Source organism: Corythoichthys intestinalis, chromosome 22 (assembly GCF_030265065.1).
Source record: "Corythoichthys intestinalis isolate RoL2023-P3 chromosome 22, ASM3026506v1, whole genome shotgun sequence".
Lineage (NCBI taxonomy): Eukaryota > Metazoa > Chordata > Actinopteri > Syngnathiformes > Syngnathidae > Corythoichthys > Corythoichthys intestinalis.
The window spans coordinates 14,454,718-14,479,956 of record NC_080416.1 but is presented as its reverse complement, the minus strand read 5'-3'; the positions used below and the strand labels follow the sequence as shown (position 1 = coordinate 14,479,956).

The following is a 25,239-nucleotide window of genomic DNA, read 5'->3' as shown; positions in this document are numbered from 1 at the left end:
CGGCTTATAGTCAGGTGCGCCTTCATAGTCCAGAAAGTAGGGTACTTAAATATCTGCAGAAATGCGAGGGATGTACACACTTTTGTGATACACTGTATGTTGTCCATGTTATACATTCTGTGTGGCCATAAAGCTGCCAGTGCTCGAAAAAGATATAAATATCACTGACCAAATAAATATCCTTTTATCTGCCCTTTTGACACAGAGTTTACTGCACTCTGTGCCTTTTCAACCTCCTCATCAAATCTTGTTGGCCGCCATGGATGTCCAATCCATTAATCCATCAAGGGCACTGAAACATGATCATTCACTGCCTTTTGGGATCTTTTCTGATTCCACTCAAGACCAAGAATGTCTGTGTGTGTCCCATCCATTGTCGCATAAGGAGGGGGGGCAGCTGCGTGGCCATATGCGAGTAATTTGGCTTGCCCTGAGAGAAGCTAAATTCTGATGACAGACGCATTGTTGGGCTCTACACAGCCACACACAGACACACTTCTACACTTTCTCTCACAGACTCACAGAGGAAGTGTACATCAATCAATCACCTGGCTCTGTCTTGCTACATGTGGTGACCGTATGGTGTGCAACCAATGCGTTGCCAGGAAGAGGATTTGGATGTGAGCACGGTCCCGTGTCAGAAGGCAACACATCTACCATAAAGAATCCCAATATTAGCCATGTGCTGTTTATTCCATACAACATGTTTGGAAGCGGGTGTTTAATCATCCCCACATTGGACGGAGGCTTTCCAGAGTCAATAAACATCTTAGCTTGCAAATATTTGAACTGTCTGATATTTTGTCGGCGGAGTCTTAAAAATAGAGCGAAGGGAAGTGGTTTAAATCTCTTTTAATCTTGGAAAAAGTATTTATGTCCCATCCTTAAAACAGTGTGGCAAAACAGTAGTAGCACTAAACAAATAATTGTGGACGATTCTTCTTCCAAAACAGCAGTCTAAGAGAATTTGACTTATAATGTGAATGCGCAACCGTATGTTTTTTGGACTATAAATCGGATATTTTTTCATATTTTGGCCAGGGGTGCGACTTTTACCCTGCAAATTTATAATGTCTTAATCAGATTATTTTTCTGAAATGTCATCAAATAATTTTTTCCATCTTGTTTTGAATGTTAAAGACTAGTAAACAGATAAATGTGACAGATTATTCCACTAATTTTAAATAAATATTAATATTTGTTCTTATTAAGCCCATACATCTAAAAGTTGGTAATTTATCACCAAAATCAAGAAAAAAATGCTTTCAAATAATGTTTTGAACATTATCTATTCTTGAATTAAAACAATTTCTGACAAACAAGCTTTTTTTAAATTTTTTTTTTTTTTAATTTTTATTAAAGATATACAAATTTATTACTAAAAAATAAGGTTATTTTCAGCTAGCTATTTTTGTTATACTAATTTATTGCTTAAAATAAGCTTATTTTCAGCTAGCTATTTTTCGTATTTCAAGAAATCTGAGTAAAGTTTGCTTGAAGCCCTGGCAATTTCACTCATTTCTGGTAGATTTACACTGAAAAGAGGAATTTAACTAGTTTTAAGGAGGTGTGTCTCTGGAGTGACTTGTGTGTGAAATAGGGGTGTGACAAAATATCGAAAGGGTGATATATCGTGATACTTTGTATCCCAAAAGGTTATCGATATGCTCCTGCCAAAAATCGAGATGTCGGTGTAAAAAGGTGTCAATGTCTAAAAAAATAAATAAATAAAAATAATAAGGAACCAACAAGTTGCTACCAAAATCTTCTACCGTAATCGTGTCTGTTAACTCTAAGGCTGCATTAACGGTGCTTGACACCCAATCCATTTAGACGGGGAACGTTCGTTCATTCCAAACCAGAGCATTCGCGGTCATTCTGTCCGGTTTTCAAGGCATGTACAGGTCATTTTCTGTTGAGTTTGAGTCACTGCCTATTCATTTGGGTGATTCCCAGGTCACTTCTTGTTCTTTAACTAAAAATAAACAGGAAGTGACCCATAAATACCCCCAAATCAACTGGAAGTAACTGAAAATCAACGGGTAAATGGCCCCAAAATACTTTAATTAATCATTGCCTGGCATTGGCTGCCACTGACGGCCATAGACGTTCAATCCATTTGAAGTGGGAGGGATGGCAGCGAATGAAGCTGCCAAGTTCAAATGGATTGGACGTCTACTAGTGATAAACTCCAATTCACAGCAGAAGCTTGTTTTTCTGTTTTTAGTTGTTTGTAGAATATCCTAGAATGATTTCCTGACCAAAGTATCGATCATCATTATCGTGAGCTTTTTATCGCAAATCGTATCGTATCGTGAGGTACCAAGAGGTTCCCACTCCTAGTGTGAAATTATTAACACATTATTATATCAGTTCACATGTTGTTGTCACATTGAACTGCAAGAGGGCGCTCAAGGACTGTGTTTCAATATTGGCGGTAACTTATAAAAACAACTGAGAAGGGCTGAAAAAAAATGGCACCGAAAAGAAAATTACAAATTGCAGATTACAAGCTGCAAATAGCGACGTATGCAGCCGATAACTGTAATCAAGCAGCAGAGAGAAAGTTTGGAGTTCGTTGTTTACGCGTCATGTAACGTTAGCATACCATACACTTACTAAGCTATTTTTATTTTAAATTGCCTTTCAAGATGACATGTCTGTTCTTGGTGTTGGATTTTATCAAATTTTAAAAAATGAACCTTATACTCCAGTGCGACTGCTTTTTTTCGTCTTTGTTGCGCATTTTTTGGCTAGTGCGTCTTTAACTCAGGTGTGATTTATAGTCCGAAAAATATGGTATGTAGATACATTTTTGATCAACTTCATCCTTACCATTCCTCCATCCCAACCCTCCCCAAAAATGAAGTTAATAGAAAAAATAAGCCTGCAAGTGTGGCAGTGCTGTGCCCACTGGACCTGTCTGCTTTGTAGCTGGCGGCCCCTCGAAAACAGATGCCTGTTGGAAGATCTGCTCGTGACTCCATCTGTAACAGCACGGAGAGTCCAGATAGGCCCCGAGTGAAGTGAAGGCTCTGTTGTGAAAATGTTTTTGCAAGAAACTGCTCCAAACCTACCCCCAAAAGTACGATTAACTCTCCGCTGTGTCAGGAACATCAAGCCAGGAGATGACGGCTTTGAAAAGAGGCGGTCCCAGTGGACGGTCGACAAGCGCTAAGATGGAATTTTAGTGTGGAGGACATTATGGAGCTGTATTGTATGAGATAAATACCGGTTGAAGGGAACCTTGAATTTAGGCTTGTAGGCTCTAATAAGCCACAATTGTTCTCTTTTACTGACATATGTTATTAGAAACACATATATTATTGCCATTGATTTAAAAATCTATAATATTTAGTACATGTTTTGACCTGCAGATGGCACCATGTTTTACGCGTGGGGTGATGACGCGGTTCGGCTGGACTGGGAGAATAGCTGTGCTAGCTAGCAAGCGAAGCTAGTATGACGACTGGCATGGTTTTGTCACATTCTGCTGCTGGTCAGTTTGTCTTGTTACAGAACTGTGGGATGAGTTCCCAACGTCGTACTCGTAACCAATTCCAGCTCATGAGCAGTGTCTTTAAGCCGATCCTAGGCGGCTTGCTGAGATATTGACTTGCTGCCATTTGACAGTTTGCATTCTTGACCCCCTGGTGCGAGTTGCATCTTTGTCTTGGTTATTCCGATCGCCTCTCACTATGGTTTTCCCTCTTTTTTTTATTTTTAATTTTTTTAATTGATCCCGACCTACTGTCACGGATCCTTTATGTGTCTCCGTTTTCGCAGTCGCATGTTTTTTTTATGTGTGTTCAATAAACCCTTTTACGCAAACCCTATGTTATTGTCTGCTTGCTTCCGCATTCGCGGAACGCAACACTTTCAGGTTTTACCGCACAGAGAAAGACAATGCATGTGGGTTGCGATTGCTTTATAAGAAAAATCATGACTCTGACATCACGCGGAAGTATAGTCCTATGGTCTGCGCGCTCATCTGTCGCAAGGGAGATGCGGGTTTGAGTCCTGCTGGAGATCTTTATTTAATTGCTTTTGCTGCTCGTTTTGTGAAACACTGACAGTGCTGTCCTGCTCATCATTTTTCCGCTCGGGTTCAAATTGGAAGGGAAGAACCGACGAAAATCACGACATGTTTATGTAGCTAAAGACTGACACTGTGGAAGCACGGTAGCGTCGCCCAGTGACGTCACCGCCCAGAGTGCATTGTGTCATCAACAACAATGGTGACCTACTAGTTAATATAATTTTACAAATTTTTAGAGCTGCAATTATTTAGTTAGTTCAAATAATCAAGTATTCGCATTAACATTTATTGCGTTAAAAAACATATAATAGCTCAAAGAAAAACTAATCTTATTTTGGTCTTAACAGGGAGCAAGTGGATTCAGCTATGTTAAATGAGTTATGTCATATTCACTGTTGCCAATAGAAGGCAGTGTATCCTCCCAAATCAATCAAACTAAATACATTTTCAAAACAAACCATTACAACGCCACTCTAATAAAACGAATATTCGAGGCAGCAAAATTTCATATGAACCTTTTTTCTAATCGAATTACCCGAGTTAATCGTTTAATTGTTGCAGCACTAAAAATTCTATTGAACGAAAACATTAAGAAGGGTTTTAATATTAAATTATAGGGTTGTTCCGATCATGTTGTTTTTCTCCCGATCCGATCCCAATTGTTTTAGTTTGAGTATCTGCCGATCCCGATATTTCCCGATCAGATTGCTTTCTTTTTGCTCCCGATTCAATTCCAATCATTCCCGATAATTTTTCCCGATCATATACATTTTGGCAATGCATTCAGAAAAAAATGAATAAAACTCGGACGAATATATACATTCAACATACAGTACATAAGTACTGTATTTGTTTATTATGACAATAAATCCTCAAGATGGCATTTACATTATTAACATTCTTTTTGTGAGAGGGATCCACGGATAGAAAGATTTGTGACTTTGTATATTGTGGGAAGTGGACCCATGACTGTGCGTATTGCTACCAATTGATATATCTTCTCTGCGTTGGGAAATAACATAAGGTGTTAAGAGAAAGATCAATTGCTACCTTGCTTCCCCACATTGCTTCCCATGATATTTCTAATCATAGGTGGAGGGATTGTAAGGCTTTAGCCTATTAAAAAAGGCTCCAAAGACTGCCAAAATTCACTCTACTCACTTTACGCTGCCTTTTATCTCTCTAAATGGGTAAAATGGCACCGTTACAGCTTGAGCGCGACAATGCGTGAGACGTGCAACGCAGGCATTAATTACGTTAATTATTTGACGTGATACATTTTTTTTTAAATTCATTACTGCCGTTATCGGTACCTTAAGCCTAAACTAAAGACTCTGAATGAGTGTAACATATTATGTCTGTAACGTTAAATACATTTAGAAAATGATTTAATTAAAAAATATACTGTATATATATTTAAAAAAGGCATTGCCGATATTTTTTTGCCGATTCCGATATTTTGAAAATGACGTGATCGGACCCAATCGATCGGCATCACATCTCTATTAAATTATTATAACTTCTGCTAACATTTATCTTTTAAGAATTACATGTCTTTCTAATGGTGGTATCCCTCAAATCAAGGTTTACTTACATCAATGCACTGTACAGTTAACCAGATTGATAAATGCCAAATGGGCACCAGATTTTACCTTCCCCTAAACGCCCTACCAAGTTCAATGATTGATGGGAAAGTAAAAAAGTACTTGAGCTTGTGTGTCAGTGCATCTGAATGTTACTAAAAGTGAGCATTTTTCATCATCTTTCATGAAATATTGATAGTTTTGACAGACGTTTGGAATAAATCTAAGAAGCCACAATTTCTGTAAAAAGGAGTATCCGAAAGAAGTAGTCCTTGTCACATAAATCACATAGATATAAATCCCTCTGATTTTTACTGCAGTCATAAAAATTTAAATCACTCTCCTTCAAAATAATAAGAAATAGTTATTCCACTCTAGTTCTGAGTGGCAATTATGAGATTAATCAAACCAATGCATTTGTTTAGATATATTTTAATTTTTTTTTTTTTTTTCCAAATGTAACAAAAATGGTGGTGTTTTTTCAAGAACTGGAACGACTTAGTTGAAATTCAATTAATTTTAACTGCCATTGACGGAAGTAGATAGTCAGTGAGTAAAAGGGGAAAACTAATTTGATGCAAAAGTTAATTGTGTTACCAGCTCGGACAAATTCAAACTCATTGGCCAATGTACCTCTATTTTCTAGCGTTTCAATATATAAAGATATAGAAAAAAACAAGTCAATATAAAATGAAATTGAGAGTACAGATTGATGGACTGGCATAAAAGAAAATAAAAGCAAGTGAATTTGTTGGCGTCCTGGAGGAGAAAGGATGAGGCTGCACCATCGTAAAGGTGGCGACCTGGGGGACCGCAAACTTAATGGGATGGAGAAACGCTGTGATTGGCTCATTACTGTGATGGAGCATGTTGCCACGGCGATTGGCCTGTTCACCTTCCCCGCCACTTTTTGAAGCATTGCGCTTGTATACAATAAAGTTAATTTATTTCAAAACTTCTTCTACTTTTATGTTAGCTTTACATTTCTTCATCTGTTTGTATCAAAGTTGGTCCTCTTGACATCAATATTGTTTTTATTTGTCCTCCAGCGACGAAGAGGCAGTGGGGTCTTTTGCGCCAACTGTTTGACCACCAAGACGTCGCTGTGGAGAAAGAACGCCAACGGCGGCTACGTCTGCAACGCCTGCGGCCTCTATCAAAAGTTGCATTCGGTAAGCGCACTTTTGTCACATTGACGACAGTACCTTGTTCATCTTGATGAGCTAGAACTTCAGTAGTCAGTTTCAAAAATACTTGAGAATGCAAAGAGCAATTTTCTGGTTCTTTCGTTGAATATGGCTCACATTTTTGCATCAAGAGAATTACTTTTTACTTGTAAAGTAAATTTTAAAGCAAGTACTTTAGTACTTGAGCAATTTTTTTCTTATACCGTAGCAGATACCGTATTGGCCCGAATATAAGACGGCCCTGATTATAAGACGACACCCTCTTTTTCAAGACTCAAGTTTGAAAAAAGACTTTTTGAACGCAAAATTAATTTTTATACAGAAATTACAGTACATCTGAAACAAATGATTATAACAATAAATTTGAGAGAAAAAGCATGTTATTTTGCCTCATTCAAATCTTAATATCTGAACATTTAAATATGTAAACTAAAGTGCAATCACATTCGTATTCGAATGGCTTCTGGTTTTTGAAATGTAAATAAACCAATCTATTGTGATAAAACAACAAAATTGCAAGAGCTGTATTAACCATCAAAGTGAAGTCTAACTAACTGTAGTCTTGAAACAAATCTGATTACGGAAAAACATTGCAATAAAATAATGCAAACTGGTTAAACTTGAGAGTAGCTGAGATCTGTCATGACAGAACATCGCTTCAATGATATCTGGTACCATCTAGCGTTGTAAATGGGTATAATGTCTAGACCGCGAATATAAGACCACTCCCACTTTTTCAGTGTTATTTCAATGCAAAAAACATCATCGTATATTTGGGTCAATACGGTATGTTGACTGACAACTAGTTGAATGACACCTCTTTTATATCTTGAGGGAGTCTGTCTGTATCGCTTTCTCGTGCACTATTTAACTTTGAGGAGGGTGGCAGGAAGCCTGCCACACAAAGAAAACTACAAATATGCTGATTGCCCACTTTGTCAGTTTTATTTCAATGCAAAAAACACTGTCTTATATTCGGGCCAATACGGTACTTGTGCTTAAGTACTTTTTTGCCCCTGGATCTGTACTTTTACTTAAGTAAAAAAAAGTGAGTACATCCACCACTGGTTAACATGCCAAATGAAAATTGTACCCTCTTAAGATCCATTGCACTGAGACACCTGCTGCGGGAACATAATATTGTGCAAAAGTGTATTTGATTTGGCTGCTCGGGAGTCTCAGACCTCAGTCGGCTTCCTCGGGAGCGCCAACCGTTCCGGCGTGATCCGAGGCGACCGGCCCTTTCCAGCCGGGGGAATGACGATGGAAATCCCAAACTTAATTAGACGGCATGAATTACAGATGAGATAACGACACCCAGCTTCCGGAAACGGCCTTCTTTCAAGCGTGGATCACCTCAGACGTGCTCTTGTGGAGTTTGGAGTCATTTCACGCATCAGTACGTGTTTGCATATTGACTTTTTAAGATGGCCTTGTTCAACGGCAAGGTGCTGCCAGTGTAATAAACCGCATTGTTGATTTAATAAATGCGCCGCCTGCTTGACAATTACTTAATATAGCTCATGCAGTGGGCCGGGAAAAGCAAAATGGTTCATGAAGGGATTTTTATTGGGTCACTGATTGTCAGAGTAAAACGGGAGTGACCTTATTGCCTGGTAATAAATAAATGAAAGGCTTCATAAAAAATATTTTAATATGAAAGCTTAAATAATTTCTTTTTCAGGAATTAAAATGGCGCAGGCGTGTACATCAATAATTTCAGAAGTCATAATTACACAGGTCAGGGTCTTTGAATGTCTAATTTTTCATCGACTAAGACTTAAATTTTCCACAATTTTTTTTATGTCAAATAGAATCCAAATAATACATGTGTTGTTGCTGAATGTAACAGTAAAAATAGTTTCCTCTTCAAAGAAACCTCAGACCTTTGTAGGCTCTAATAAGCCACAATTGTTCTCTTTTACTAAAATATGTTAGAAACACATATATTATTGCAGTTGATTTAAAAATCTATAATATTTAGTACATGTTTTGACCTACGGAGGGCGCCATATTTCACACGCGCAATGCACACTGGGGGTGATGAGGCGGTTAGGCTGGACTGGGAGAATAGCTGTGCCAGCTAGCAAGCGAAGCTAGTATGACAACTGGCATGATTTTGTCAGATTTTGCAGCTGGTCAGATTGTTTTGTTACAGAGCTGTGGGATGACTTCCCAATGTTGTACCTGCATCCAATTCCAACTCATCAGCTGTGTCTTTAAACCGATCCTAGGTGGCTTGCCGAGATATTGACTTGCTGCTATTTGACAGTTTGTATATCCCTTTGTTGCTCGTTGCATCATTGCCTTGTTTTTTCGTTTGTCTGCCTTTCACAACGGTTTTCCCTATTTATAAAAAAAAAAAAAAAAAATTCTAATGATCTGTAAAGTTCAAAAATAGACCCTTAGGTAGACATTTGTAAAATTACCCAAAAATAAGGAGAGAAGACACTCAGTTTTCTTGGCCAAGGAGAGCAAGGAGGGACTAGACAGAGAAATGCTAGATTACGCTGTGTAGTCACCAAAATTGATCTTAAAAAAAAACCCTCCTTGCTCATTCTTTTATTAGGGGTTTGTCCTAACACAGAAGGGTGCCACCCTAAAGGGAGGGGGAAAGCAAGCTGGAGACACCCATGTGATTTTGGTTGGCTATGTGTGAGCATGTAGGTGGAACTAACTAAATACACGTGTTTAAGCAAGGGCACTTAGGTCAAGTGGTCAGAATGACCCAGACACTTCAGTTATGCAACGCTGCGGCCATGGAAGATGTCCTCGAATGGAAGATTGTCCTCGAAAGTCCAGACGTAAGATGCTGAAGATGTCTTAGAAGGTCTAGTTACGCAATGTTGCGGCCATGAAGCAAGGCAGTTGTCACCCCAACCCTCTTTAACACTTTGTAACACTTAAACATTAACTTAAACAGCCTAGTATAGCAAGCAATAATCATTTACTGGTTATATCAAATAAGAAAAAATATGGCAATATGTATTATGTATGTCTTAGGTATATATGAGCACAAGCAAATATTCAATCAATCAAGCAAATATTCAATCAACCCTCGATAATTAACTCAACATGATCCCAACCTATTGTCACCGACCCTTTGTGTGTTTTTTTGTGTGTTCAATAAACCCTTTTACGCAATCCCTAGGTTATAGTTGTCTGCTTGCTGTCTGAAGTGAGTCGCACTTTCTTTTCAGTTGCGTTTCTCTTTCAGGTTTTACTGCAAAGACAGACAACGCATGTGGGTTGCAATTGCTTTCTAAGAAAAATCGTGACTGCAACATCACGCAGAAGTATATTCCAGTGGTTTACGTGCTCGTCTGTCGCACGGAAAATGCGGGTTCAATTCCGCTGGAGACCTTTATTTAATTGCTTTCGCTGCTCGTTTTGTGAAATATCGACAGTGCTGTCCTACTCATCAAATTGGAAGGGCAGAACCAACGACATGTTTATGTAGCTAACGAGTGACACTGTGGAAGTTTGGCAGCGCTGCCCAGTGACGTCACCGCCCGGAGTGCTTTGCATCGTCAACAACAATGGCGACCTACTAGTTAAATTAATTTTTCAAATTTTGTAAAAACAAAAACATTAAAAGGGTTTTAAATATAAAATTATTGTAACTCATACTAACAGTTATCCTTTAAAAATTACGAGTCTTTCTGTGCATGGTTCCCATTAATGTACACACTTGAAATAAGTAGGTTCTGTACAAGAATGAATACATTTAAATTAGGGCTGTCAAACGATTACATTTTTAATCGAGTTCATCACAGCTTAAAAATTAATCGTAATTAATCGCAATTCAAACATCTACAAAGTATGCCATATTTTTCTGTAAATTATTGTTGGAATGGAAAGATAAGACACAAGACGGATATATACATTCAACATACTGTACATAAGTACTGTATTTGTTTATTATAACAATAAATCAACAAGAAATCAGTCGCACCCAAGCGCCAGCAGAGGGCGACATAACACCAAAAAACACAAGTAACAAGTGCACATGACACTGTGCTGTCATTTTAATCTGTTTGAGCGGGGCATGTGCGTTAAATGCGGCAAATATTTTAACGCGATTAATTTAAAAAATGAATTACTGCCCGTTAACGCGATAAATTTGACAGCCCTAATTTGAATTAATATCAACATTATAAACCTGATTTTGAAATAGAATACTTGAAATATTTCAAAATTAAAATATTATATTGGTTGAAGATGATTACAGATTCACCAACGGTATCGATATCTCATATGTGACACCAGCCCTGTTTAGAAAAGAGCCTTTTTTTTTTTTTTTTTGCCCTAATATTATTTTCTCTTTAAATAAAACTGCTAAAAAAAGTTCTTAGTAAATAAATTTGATTTGATTTGATTTGAAGTGCTTAAATTTGTATATACAGTTATACCTCGACACACGATCGCTTCGACAGATGATCTTTTTGACATCCGACATAAAATTTGACTCGCCATTTGTTTCTACATCTGACTACATGCTCAAAATACGACGACATGACAGCACCGCAGACAGATGCACGGCTGACTTTCTTGTGAGAGAAATCAACACAGGTTTCAAAAAGGTTGGCTCAGGTGGTGAAACAAGGGAAAAGGTGACGCTTACCTTCTAAATGAAGATGCAGATTATAGAGAAAAATGAGCGTGGGGTGCGCATACATGAACTGGCTCAACAATAGATCTCCACGGTCCTCCTCCGACCACCGTTCGCAAGTTAAGTTGACAATTATTGTGGTTACATCGCCAAAGAAATCGCCAGCTTTGTCAGGTTTTTATTATTGATTTCAGAACTTATCCAACACAAAACGCCTGCTGTCCGCTGCAATTTACTGCGTACTCAAGAAAATATTTAAAGCAAAAGTTTACTCAACCGCACCGCTCCTCTCTGTGTTACATCAGTCACGCAGTGCGTTCAGGTGCAGAAAAAAACGTCCGCCTCATTAGAAACCGATACGTTACATTATTACAGGAATTATTATTATTATTCCGATTTTCATTTATAATTAATGTGTTTTGCTATGTGTAATTGCCATTTGTTATTGTACCAGCAGTATTTATTAAGGATTAAATGTAGGTTTTTGGGCTGTGGAATGAATTAATGGAATTATAATTAGAGATGTCCCGATCGATCGGCAGCCCGATCACGTCATTTTCAAAGTATCGGAATCGGCAAAAAAAATATCGGACATGCCTTTTTTTAATATATATATATATATATGTTTTAATTAAATCGTTTTCTAATTGTATTTAACGTTACAGACATAATATGTTACACTTATCCAGTCTTCAGGTAGGGTTATCCAATTTATCCCGTTAACGGCAGTAATTAAATTTTTTTTTAAATTATCACGTTAAAATATTTAACGCAATTAACGCATGTGCTGCACGACCCACTCACGCATTGTCGCGTTCAATCTGTAATGGCGCCGTTTTGCCTATATATAGAGCTAAAAGGCAGCGTGAAATGAGTAGAGTGAATTTTGGCAGCCTTTGGAGCCTTGTTTTAATTGGCTAAAGCCTTACAATCCCTCTCCCTACGATTGGAAATATCGTGGGAAGTAATGTGGAGAAGAAAGGTAGTAATTGATCTTTTTCTTAACACACTATGTCATTTCCCAACGCAGAGAAGATATACCAATTGGTACCACTACGCACAGTCATGGTTGCACTTCCCATCATGCATTTGGGCAGAACAGTTAAATTGCTACAGTACCATTTACTGAAAGCTCAACAAATACAATAGATGGCAATATTTAGTCACAATATACAAAGTCACATTTATCCTTTAAGAATTACAAGTCTTTCTATCCGTGGATCCCTCTCACAGAAAGAATGTTAATAATGTAAATGCCATCTTGAGGATTTATTGTCATAATAAACAAATACAGTTCTTATGTACTGTATGTTGAATGTATATATTCGTCCGAGTTTTATTCATTTTTTTCTTGTGTATATGATCGGGAAAAATTATCGGGAATGATTGGAATTGAATTGGGAGGAAAAAATAGCAATCGGATCGGGAAATATCGGGATCGGCAGATACTCAAACTAAAACGATCAGGATCGGATCGGGAGCAAAAAAACATGATCGTAACAGCCATAATTATAATTTATTATTATGGGAAAATCCTGCTCGACATACGACCATTTCGACATACAAACAAGGTCCTGGAACGAATTAACTTCGTATGTTGAGGTACCACTGTACTCAGGAAAAGGCAGTTTTTTTCTCTCCGGGAATGAATTCTGATCTCTTCAAGTGCGTCTTGATCCAACTGGGAATCTCTCAAAGTCCGGTAATTACTCCCAGAGGCACCAGGTTCAAACTCTCAAACAACTGCCACCGTCGTCGCTTTCATACGCATCCTCCCGGCGTTCGGTGACAGCCGTATTTTACATGACACGATAAAAGTTTTATTTGCTCGACACACATTATTAGCGAGGATCGCAGCTAGTAAAAACGCTGGCATAGTGAGAGTGCAAAGGGAGAGTTATGAATATTGAGTCGAGTTGCGGGCGTGAGAAGAAGCGTATCACCGTTTGTCTTCACTCTGTCGACCTTTACTCGCCTCTGTTTGCTCACTTTTGAAATGGAAACGCTTTCAGTTGATGCTGTGAATCGCTTTCTCCTTCTCCTGTTTTTGCTCAGTCAACGCTGACGAGCTTCTTTCGACTTTCGATGCACTTTCATTAAGTTCACATTTGGTTCAGTGACAACTCTGAATTATGTGAATTTGACTGTGAATGAATGTGAAAGTGTTTGTGGGGACCCAAGAATGGCCTGTTGACCAGTCAGCTAGGTAGTTTGCATGACAAGAGTGTTGTTTTCGTCAAAGACAACGATAACAAAAAGATTTTGTCAATGAACAATCTTTCATGACGATGACAAGCTAAAAACGTGTCATGACATAACGAGATAGATGCCAGTTGTCGTCTGACTAGACGAGACCGAGATGATAATTCGGCATAAATTCCGTTGTAAGTTCACTATACGTGACATTTTCTTATCGTATGTGTAGTTAGCACGCATCTTAGCAGTGTTTGGTCATGTCACTCATATGACGTGCTGCGCTTTCCCCCCGCACGGTACACACGCTTACTCACAGGGTTGTGCCCACTCCAGGCTCCTTTTGCGAAAGGTGTCAGGTGCTGCTTGGTAATTTCTGTTTTTCTTATCTTGGCTAGATAGGCCATGTTGCTTTAGCCTTTAAAGATTGATCATAACACAATACTTAACTTGTACTGTTAGCATAGCGTTAACGTTAGCATGAGCATTTAGCATGGTCTTAAACTCTTGGAAAACTTTTACATACAGTTTGCGGCATCCAGGTGGGTTTAATTAATTGAAAACAATGTGTTTTTTCCCCTGCTGAGTGTGTATTATCATCAAGAAGATGGTGATATCCTTTGTTGACTCTACAACTGTGTGCTCGTCTGTCAATGTTCATTTGAAATTGTTGGAAATCATTTATTTATTCATGGATTAAAACTTTTGAAGTTTATAGACCAGTGGTTCTTAACCTGGGTTCAATGAGTAAGTCTAAGTCTAAGGGGTTCGGCGAAGGTAAAGACAAGCAGAGCCCTGTTTTCGTACGCTGATTAAATCAAGGCAAAGTGGCTTTTTAGACCAGATTTTGGACTGGTTTGCCCCAATTTACATTGAACTGCTAGTCCTCGAACTAATGGGAGGAGAAACTGGTTTGCCCAGTGGAAGGTCGACTCGCACTTGGTATGAGGGAATACAACAGACCAATTTTGTCTATAAAACATGCTGTCGAAATTAGATGAATTTCTAAAAGGAATTTGCTAAATTATTAGCTTGCTAGCTTGGATATATTGATTTTAGAATTTGAAAAACAATGCTTTATTATGCAGTAGAAGAAATCACAAATGCATTGGATGAAAAAAAACATGCAGTTGGAATTTTTATTGATCTAAAGAAAGCTTTTGACACAATTGATCACACAATTTTACTCAAGAAACTACATCTGTATGGTATCAGGGGGGTTGCTGGGGAGTGGTTGAGAAGTTATTTAACAGGAAGGGTACAATATGTGAAAATGGGGAAATGGTCATCAGAATATCTCAGTATCTCTCATGGGGTCCCTCAGGGGTCCGTTTTGGGACCAAAATTATTTAATATTTATATCAACGATATATATACTGTATCTCAGTTATTGAAATTTATACTTTTCGCAGATGACACAAACATATTCTATAGTAGTGAAAACCAAAATGAATTGGTAACTAGCGTAAATGAGGAATTAAGTAAATTAAAGAGGTGGATGGATATAAATAAATTATCACTTAGCTTAAATAAGACAAAGGTAATGATATTTAGTAACCTAAAATATAACGCAGAACTACAAATAAAGTTTGATGGGGTCCCAATCGGGAATGTAAATGAATTCAAATTTCTAGGAGTTATTGTAGACAGTAAATTATCATGGAAACCCCACATCAGACACATCAAAACCAAAATCTCCAAAAGCCTGTCACTAATAAACAAAGTGAAATCATACCTTGATGACAGTGCACTCCGCACCTTGTACTGTTCTCTAGTGCTCCCATATTTCACATATTGTATTGAAGTGTGGGGAAACACTTACAAATCTACCATCAATTCATTAGTCACATTGCAGAAACGTGCGGTACGAATCATACAGAAGGTTGGATTTCTCGATCACACCCACCGTTTATTTGCTCACTCAAAACTATTAAAAATCAAAGATCTTGTAAACTATCATACAGCTATAATGCTATTAAAGCAAAAAATGAATTACTGCCCCATAATTTACAAAACCTATTTAAGGTTCGTGAGAATATCCATAGTCTGCGAGGCTCTTGAGATTTTATGTTGCCAAGATTTCGAACTACTTGCAAACGTTTTCGTGTGTCTGTATGTGGAGTGAAACTCTGGAACAATTTAGACAATCATTTCAAGCAGTGTCAGAATATCAAAAAATTGAAATCGTTGTATAAAAATATGGTCTGGTCACAATATAATGACGTTTGCTGACAATGTGTGTTGCTGTTTTTGTCAATTGGTGTAAATATTGAAATTATTGTGAATGAGCCAACATAAGTTGGTTGTCTGTTGGTTTAGTTGTTTTTGTCTGTTTTTCCTTTTTTCTTCTGTTTCATTGTGTGGACAGGAGTATCCCACGAGTAAGGATGCTGGACAAAGATCAGGGGTGGGACAAAATAAGTTTTTTCTTCTTCCCACTCCCTTTCGAGTGCAATTATTTTTGTTGAATTTTATTGTATGTTTTTTGTTTCTTTTGTGTGTGCCTGCTCGAAATAAAAAAGTTTCATCATCATCATCATTATCTACAGTGGGGCAAATAAGTATTTAGTCAACCACTAATTGTGCCATAACACATTCTCCCAGTCCTCTTCTAGATCATCCAAATGCTCTCTAGCGAACCGTAGACCGGCCATGACGTGCACTTTCTTCAGCAGGGGGGACATGTCTGGCAGTGCAGGATTTCAGTCCCTGGCGGCGCATTGTGTTACCGATAGTAGCCTTTGTTACTGTGGTCCCAGCTCTCTGTAGGTCATTCACTAGGTCCACCCATGTGGTTCTGGGATTTTTGCTCACCGTTCTTGTTATCATTTTGACGCTGCGGGGTGAGGACAGAGTTAAAAGTCAGTGTTGCCCAACGACAGCCCCAAAACATCACTGCTCTAGAGGAGATCTGCATGGAGGAATGGGCCAAAATACCAGCAACAGTGTGTGAAAAGCTTGTGAAGAGTTACAGAAAACGTTTGGCCTCCGTTATTGCAAACAAAGGGTACATAACAAAGTATATAGATGAACTTTTGGTATTGACCAAATACTTATTTTCCACCATGATTTGCAAATAAATTCTTTAAAAATCAAACAATGTGGTTTTCAGTTTTTTTCCCCCACATTATGTCTCATGATTGAGGTTTACCCATGTTGACACACATTCTGTCTCTCATGGTTGAGGTTTACCAATGTTGACAATTATCGGCCTCTCTAATATTTTCAAGTGGGAGAACTTGCACAATTAGTGGTTGACTAAATACTTATTTGTCCCACTGTAATTCCGAAGTGTTCGGTGAATCCATATGTGAAGCTTTTGGGGATCAGAACCACTGTTATAGAAGTAAACATTTTGAGTAATAGTCGACTAAAACTATACGAAGACGAACACATTTTGAAATGACTAATAAGTATTTTTGTCCAAAAGACTAAGACGAAAATTAGAAGGGCTGCCAAAAATACTGCTTGACAATCACTTAAACTTAGAGACAGTATGGAAGTGGCATTCTAACATTGCTTTTTTCCGTTCTGCAGACGCCCCGACCTCTGAACATCATCAAGCAAAACAACGGTGAGCAAATCATCCGCCGGCGCACGCGCAAACGCCTCAATCCGGACACGTTGCCGCCCGAAAACCCCGCCCCCAAGCAGCAACGCGCCGCCGTCGAGGAGCGCGTCAACGGCGACGAGTCTGACCGGAGCTGCGCGTCGGTCAAGAGCCAGCAACAGCAGCCGTCGCCTCGTTCGCGTTCGCCGCGCTCCACGCAGGCCTTCCTAGCCAACCAGACGCTGGAGATCCACCGCCGCATGCCGCCGCTGTTGCTTCCGGCACACCCAGCCTCTTCGGAGGTGGCGGAGGTGCTGGCCAAAGTCGAAGCGGGGAAAGTCGCTTCTGGCGGGGGATCGGAAAGAGGAAGTCCCATCGAGAAGTACATGCGGCCGTCCAAACCGTCCAGCTACTCTCCTCCGGGTTCACCTATTGAGAAGTACCAGTACCCTTTGTTCCCCGTGCCGCTTCCCCTAACCCTTTCGCCGGACTTGACGCCTGAGTCCGACTGGCTGCGATTCTGGACCAAATACAAGATGGCTGCGGCCTCCGGCATGGGCAACCTGGGCGGTGCAGCAGGTCTTGCTAACAATGCCCACTACCTGGGCGCCATGGTGGCACCGGTGCAGCAGCACCACCCGCCCAGTTACACGGTCCCTTACTGCGCCTCGCCATACTCGCCGCTTCCACCACCTCCCGCCCCGCCACAGTACCCACCTACACCGCTCCACCCTCAAACCCCGTCGTCGTCATCCGCAGAGACTGACGCGCCTTTGGACCTCGCCATACGCCAGCGGGAGGCCGGCGATCGCACGGAAAAGCGGAAACGGGAATCGCCGTCAACCGAGAGTCGGAAAGGAGATGACGAAGAAGCCAATGCCCAGAACTCATCGGCCCGGGCCACGGTCGATGTCGCTACACAAGACGATCCCACCAACCGTTGCCTGCACTGCGGCATCTACTTCCTGGACGATGTCATGTACGCGCTTCACATGAGTTGCCACGGCGAGAAGGGAACTTTCCAGTGCAGCTTCTGCTTACACGTTTGCGCCGACCGCTATGACTTCACCACGCATATACAGCGCGGGTTACACCGCTACACAGACAAAAAGACGCCAACGGAGGATCAGGACGACTCCGCCTTGACGTCCGAGCCTCAACATCGAGATTCGGACCCGGAGCGTACGGATTTGACATCGAAGAATATAGATTCGTCGGCAGATTCGTCCGTCGAGGAAAAAAATGGAGATGCCGCAGAAAAAGACATTTCCGGCCCAGAGGCCACGGATGGAAACGATGAAGGTATCAAGACGCTGTCCGAAGGCAACAAGACTGCATCCGATGACGGCAAAGAGCCGATGGACGAGGAGGACATGGAGACTAAATGACGCCATGGAGAACAACTGGCGTAGTGCACATAGCGCACTTCGGAAAATAATAAAAAGACCAACAAACACATCCAAATGCTGGAATAAAATTCACTCTGCGAAGTACCGCAGGAACGGGAGAAACTCGAATTGTCGACTCGACAGAAGCAACTTCACGACGACGGTACAACCGGTGCATGTTCTCAGACTCTGCTGTGCAAAAAAAATAGGATTTGGACGAATGAGTCACACAGTGTCAAAGTGGAGCTCTTTCTAGAACAAACTTGGACTAAATCTGCCTGGCTTCAAAACCTGAGACAATTTTGTTTTGTGGACCCGGCTGCCTAAAACCATTTGAAACTGGTTCAAAACGGTGCCAATCCGGACCTCGAGTGTTCTCTATGTCCCATGTGGACAGAACCAAGTGACTTTATTTTCTACTTCCCTTTGTGCCATGATACTAGCTACGTGCCTGGCTGCCTTTGCCTGCCTGATAATAGAACAAAACAATCTATTAACCTGCTTAACGTTTGTATCCAATAATAATAATAATGATAATAATATTGTTGTTCTAGTTCAAAAACATGCAATTTCATACACTTTTCTTATATATGTTATTTTGTAAAGGAAAAAAATGCTTTTTTTCAGGACTTGGTACTACAAAATTAGTGCATTATTTTAGGTTTCTTTAGGTTATTATGGAAACGGTACATGGAAAAGTGTGTGTAAAACTGTGTGAGCGCGTGTTTGTGTGTGTGAGGGTCAAGGGCGCGTCCGTCCCCGATCGTGGATGTAAACAAAATGAAGGTTTGCTCTTTCAGTCCTCAGGGGTCACGCGTGTTGCACACCAGCCCGCCTTCTTTTTTTTTTCTATTTGAGAATTTTTATGTTTTTTTCTTTTTTCAACACGTACGTATGTTATGTAGCTGAGGTAATTTCGTTCTCTTGTACAAGGTGGGGTCCTCGATTCATGATGGAATTCCGTTCCTAGAACAACGAAGTAGTCCCAACATTTTCATGCAGTATTACGACTTGTGTCACGTAAAATTTGTAAAATTACGAATTGTTGCCGATGCGATTTTCTAACAGTATTCAGATTTTGTTCAGGTGAAATGAAATGTATGTAAAATTATGAATTTTATTTCGTATGTAAAATAATCCTGCCATTTTTTCGTCATAATAGTATGCCTTAAAAGCATACCTTTTCTCTTAAATGACTTTATTCATGTGCGTACAATTGTCATTCCTCGGAAAATGACAACTTTTTGTTAAATTATGACGCTATGCTCAATAATTTTATTCCAGGGATGTTTTTCAGGCATGTAACTATTTTCGTAAAATTAACTTTTACTTGAGACATCTTGAAAAATGTTGCCTTTTTGCGTTGTATTAAATTACGATAACATAAAATTAGGCATTTTCTTGTCACTACTGATCAAGCTAAACAACTTATTGCCATTATTTTCTTAAATTATTGCATACATTTGTTCATATATATAGTTAGGCACCTACATCTTTTTTCAATCTATCGGACTTTTCTCCAATTTTGACTTTAACCATGTAAACGCTTGACTGTAGTCGTACTGTTGTAGTACTTAGCTATCGATTATTTTAGTAGTTGATTAATCCATTAACTAGTTAGTTCGAATAATCGTGTAAAGGGATTGGGAACATTTAATGCGTTAAATACATTTGAGGACATGTAAAACAAAGGCTTGCTAAGATTGCACTTTCAAAAGAGCATTAAATGCGAATACAAAAAAATACCCTAGTGGTTCTTCAAACGATGCAGGATTGCACTTTCATTTAAAAATCAAAATACCTGAGCTCCTCATCAAACAGTATAAAAAATGAACACCGTAATTCTCGTCTTATAAGCCGCTACTTTTCCCCCTCATTTTGAATCTGCTGATTTATTTGAGTTAATGGGTAACACATTATTTGATAGCGGCGTCATAAGACTGTCATAAAGCTGTCATAATGATGACATGACACTATTATGGGCATTACTGAATGCTTGTGACGGATGTCATTAAGTGTCATCCGGCAAATTACGTCACTAACTCCATTATGTCCAGGTCGGATCTTTTACATCCATTCAAAAGTGAGATCATTTGCTTGATGACACTAAATGACATCTGTTATAAGCATTCATTAATGCTCATGACAGTGTCTTATGGGGCCAATGTCAAATAAAGTGTTGCCAAATACAATAGCTAGCAATTAACGAAACAACTAGAACAGTAACTGACGAAATAATTAGCACAGACGTGAATTTTGATTGTTGTTTACATCTGTAGTGCCGCAATGCATGCTAGGAGGCATGTTTGATAACAACAGTGTTGACAGCAGGTGGCAGCATAGGTTGACTTTCTCCCCAAAGGAGCAGTGATGGCCAAATGAAGCTTCTTGACGCAATGAAGCTTTGCAGCCAACTGGTTCAAAGCTTCATGGTGGTTCATTTGGTCTTATGACAGTCTTATGATGCTGCTGTCAAATGAAGTGTTACCGGTTAATATCTTTTGGTGTAAGCATCACATAATACAGTGAGGACAACTGCGGCTTACAATTCTGTGCGGCTTATTTATGAACAAATGCAATTTTCTTGTCAAATTTGGTGGGTAGCCCCTTATCGTCAGGTGCGTCATATAGTCCGAAAATTATGGTAAATGAGGAACTACATACAACAAAAGAACAATTGGTTAATTTGCATAGCAAAAGTCTGCTAGCTTAAATGCTATCAAATGCAAACTTTTTAATCAACGTGCTTAACAAATCGTTCAAACACATATTTCCACCAAAAAATGGCTAAATATATCTATAAATTAAGAATTCATAAAAAAAAAACATCAGCTCAAAAAACCGCTCAAAACAGCTCAAACAAAAATGTATGTTGGTCTTAACAGGGAGCAGCTGGATTAAGCCATGTTAAATAAGTTATGTCAAATTCACTGTTGCCACTAGAGGGCAGTGTATCCACCCAACTCAATAAAACTAAATGCAAACACTTTCAAAACAAACCAGGGCTGCAGCTATCAAATATTTTAGTAGTCAAATAATCGATGGACTAGTTCGAATAATCAAGTAATCTGATAAGGAACACGAAAAATTAAAATACCTGAGCTGAGCCTCAAACGGTATAATTTTTTGTTGTTTTTTTTAAATGAGGATCTATGTACAACAAAAGAACAATTGGCTAACTTACATAGAAAAAGTCCGCTAGCTTAAATGCTAAAAAAAATTTTTTTTACAATGCTCATAAAAATTGGTTCAGACACGTGTTCCCACAAAAAACGGTTGAATATACCTATAAACTAAATTATAAATGCATTAAAAAACATTAGGTCAAACAAAAACTTATCTTACGTTGGTCTTAACCGGAAGCAGCTGGATTCAGTTGGTCGGTTCTAATCAATAAAACTAAATGCAAACACTTTCAAAATAAACCATTACAACGCTACTTTAATTAAACGAATACTCGAAGCAACAACATTTAATTTGAATATTTTTTTTCAATTCGAATACTAGAGTTAATCGATTAATCATTGCAGCACTAAAACAAACCTTTCGAATTAAATACTCGAAGCAGCAAAATTCAATTCAAATCTTTTTTTCCAATCGAATTAATCAATTAATCGTTGCAGCACTAGTAGTACTGCATTAGTAAAGTAATGATAACAGCTGATATTTGTGTGCAAAACATTAAAATATACAGGTAGTTCTTAGCTTATGAACGAGTTCTGTTCCTACACTGGCAACGCACTCCTATATACCCCCAAAATCTTGAAATAGCTATCGAAAAACATGTATCATAGCTCATATTTATAAAATAAAGTAAAAAATAAGATACTGAGGTAATAAGGTTCTGTTTACAAAATGACGAGACTCCGGCGAAATCACGTACTGTAAGTCGGGTACATCCTAACCCGGGGACTACCTGTGAAAAAAATTTTTTTTAAGTGGACACTTTTTTTTCAGCACTTGTCGAACTCGTTCCTTGCATGCCGTCCGTAACTTGCTCATATAACGGGACCATCGTAAACCGAGGACCCCCTATATACTCCATGTTCTCATTTTATATTAGGTCAACTTTCCGTGTTTCACGTTTGGGTTCAAATCAATAGTCTGTTTGCTCCAGGTTACCTCCTCAGTAGTGTTACTGATGCATTTTACTGTGCAATCTCTTCACAGGAAATTTCCTCGCCTCCCCATTCCACCTGCTTTGTGTTTTTCAGCCATCCATTAGTCATGTCTTGGTTATTTATCTGCAGAATATTTTTCTACTTAACTGTTTACATTTGAAGTCATGACATATCCAGGTTGGGGGGAGACTTCACCTGCCTTGCTGCCTTTAAAAAAACAAACAAAAAACACCATAGGACAAAAATGAAGGAAAAAGAAGCCTACGAATGATATTTTTCTATCCGTGAACAAAATCACGCCTAGTGCCTGCTAACGTTTTTCCTACTTAAAATGTTTGTCTCTGGTTGGATTTACGCCACGTATTTAAGTGCCCAATCCAGATTCAATACCTCTATCAAGTGACACATATCCAATGAGGCTGTGTTTCTATTCACTCAAGACATGCATCAACCTGCAACGTGCATACGGCCGAACCGCCCATCGATATCTCCACCAACACAAACAAGCGTACATCAAGAAGAAACATTGGATCGCCTCCCATTGATTCAAACGTGGGTGACCTCCACATTATTTTTTTCTTACTTAATGATGGTTAAACCTATAATGTAGCCCGTCTTCGCCCTATTTAAATTATCTGCTTTAATTGTAGTTTGGATTTAAATATGCATGCTTTTTCCTCAACCTTTGGACTCATATGCTGGCTATTTGTGTCTAGCTTGGGTCTTTTATATCAAACATTTTAGCTATGTTACTCCAAATGTCATCAAACTTTTGCAGTGGAATGAAAAACTTTCTGAACCTTATGGAATTTCTCACATTTCTACATAAAATAACCATCAAATGTGATCTGATCTTTGTCAAAGTCACACAGATGAAAAAACAGTGCTTTAACTAAAACCACTCAAACATTTATAGGCTTTCATATTTCAATGATAATAGAATGCAAACAATGAAAGGGGGGGGGGGGGATAAGTAAGTGAACCATCACATTTAATATTTTGTGGCCCCCCTTTTGGCAGCAATAACTTCAACCAGATGCTTCCTGTAGCTGCAGATCAGTCTGGAAAATTAATCAGGACTAATCTTGGCCCTTTCTTCTGTACAAAACTGCTGTTCAGTCAGATTCCTGTGATGTCTGGCATGAATCGCTGTCTTTAGGTTATGCCGCAGCATCTCAATGGGGTTCAAGTCTGGACTTTGACTTGGCCACTCAAGAACATGTATTTTGTTCTTCTGAAACCATTCTGAAGTTGGTTTACCTCTGTGTTTTTTTTTGTTTTTTTTTTTGCTTCAAGTGTCTGACAGACGCCCTCGGGTTCTCTTGCAAAACATCCTGATAAACCTTTGAATTCATTCTTCCATTAATGATTGCAAGTTGTCCAGGCCCTGACGAAGCAAAACATCCCCAAATCATGATGTTTACTCCACCATGCTTCACGGTGGGGATGAGGTGTTGATGTTTGTGAGCTGTTCCATTTTTCCTCCACACATGACGTTGTGTGTTACTCCCAAACAATTAAACTAAATGTTTTTTTAGACAACAGTGGCTTCCTCCATGGAGTCCTCCCATGAACACCATTCTTGGCCATAGTTTTACATATAGTTGATGTGTGCACAGAGATATTGGACTGTGCCAGTGATTTCTGTAAGTCTTTAGCAGACACTCTAGGGTTCTTTTATTTATCTCTCTGAGTATTCTGCGCTGAACTCTTGGCGTCATTTTTGGTGGACGGCCACTCCTTGGGAGAGAAGCAACAGTGCCAAACTCCATTTGTAGACAAGTTCTCTGACTGTCGATTGATGAACATCCAGACTTTAAGAGATGTGAAAAGTTCCAAAGGTTCAGATACTTTTTCATACCACTGTACATATTTTCATCTGATTTTGTCATATTTAACTTCTGTTTCATGGACTAGATCGGTTGACAACAAAATAGCAACTTCATTTAATTTTTTTTTTTTTTTTTTTTTTTTTTTTTTTTTAGTGCAAGTTTTGAACAGCTAATAAATCAGAAACTCAGAAACTTTATAATTTAGGAAAGCTTGCGGAATCATCTTAATTTTACTCAACAAAAGCAAAATTTGCATTTTTCTATGTATAATCACAATTTTTTTAGTTTGTACCGATACACAATAGCGGAATTCAAAGTCCAACATGGCGGCTGTCACAAAACAGACCTTTTTAAGTTGAAAATTCTTGCTTAAATCGTGGAACTTCTATAAATATGAATGTAAGACAGTCTTGATTCTTGGTTAAAAGCAAAAAACGGCAGTTATCGTTCATTTTACGTAAATATTTCAAGCCAAAGTTACGGTTTTGGATAATCCAACAATTATTTTAAATAATTGCTTGAATCGCTGAATTTCTAAAGATATGAATGTAAGCAGTCTAGATTCCCGGTTAAGAGCAAAAAGAGGGCAGTTACAGTTCATTTTACGTAAAATTTCAAGCAAAAGTTACGGTATCCTGTAATCCAACATGGCGGCCATCACAAAACAGAGCTTTTTAAGTTGAAAATTCTTGTAAATAAATGGTTAGATCGCAGAATTTATCTAGATATGAACG

At 38.8% G+C, this 25,239-nt stretch overlaps 1 protein-coding gene across 7 annotated transcripts in view; it reads left to right on the top strand.

Annotated features, from left to right (window-relative positions):
* The window catches only part of trps1 (trichorhinophalangeal syndrome I), a 369,624-nt gene extending 345,016 nt beyond the window's left edge, over nucleotides 1–24,608 (top strand). For all 7 annotated transcript variants that reach the window (XM_057827381.1, XM_057827379.1, XM_057827378.1 and 4 more), the window contains 2 exons: nucleotides 6,672–6,794; nucleotides 17,152–24,608. In XM_057827381.1, coding sequence (XP_057683364.1) covers nucleotides 6,672–6,794; nucleotides 17,152–18,552 — 1,524 coding nt within the window. In that variant the 3' untranslated portion in view covers nucleotides 18,553–24,608. The remainder of the gene's footprint in view (nucleotides 1–6,671; nucleotides 6,795–17,151) is intronic.
* The last annotated feature ends 631 nt before the right edge of the window (nucleotides 24,609–25,239 follow it).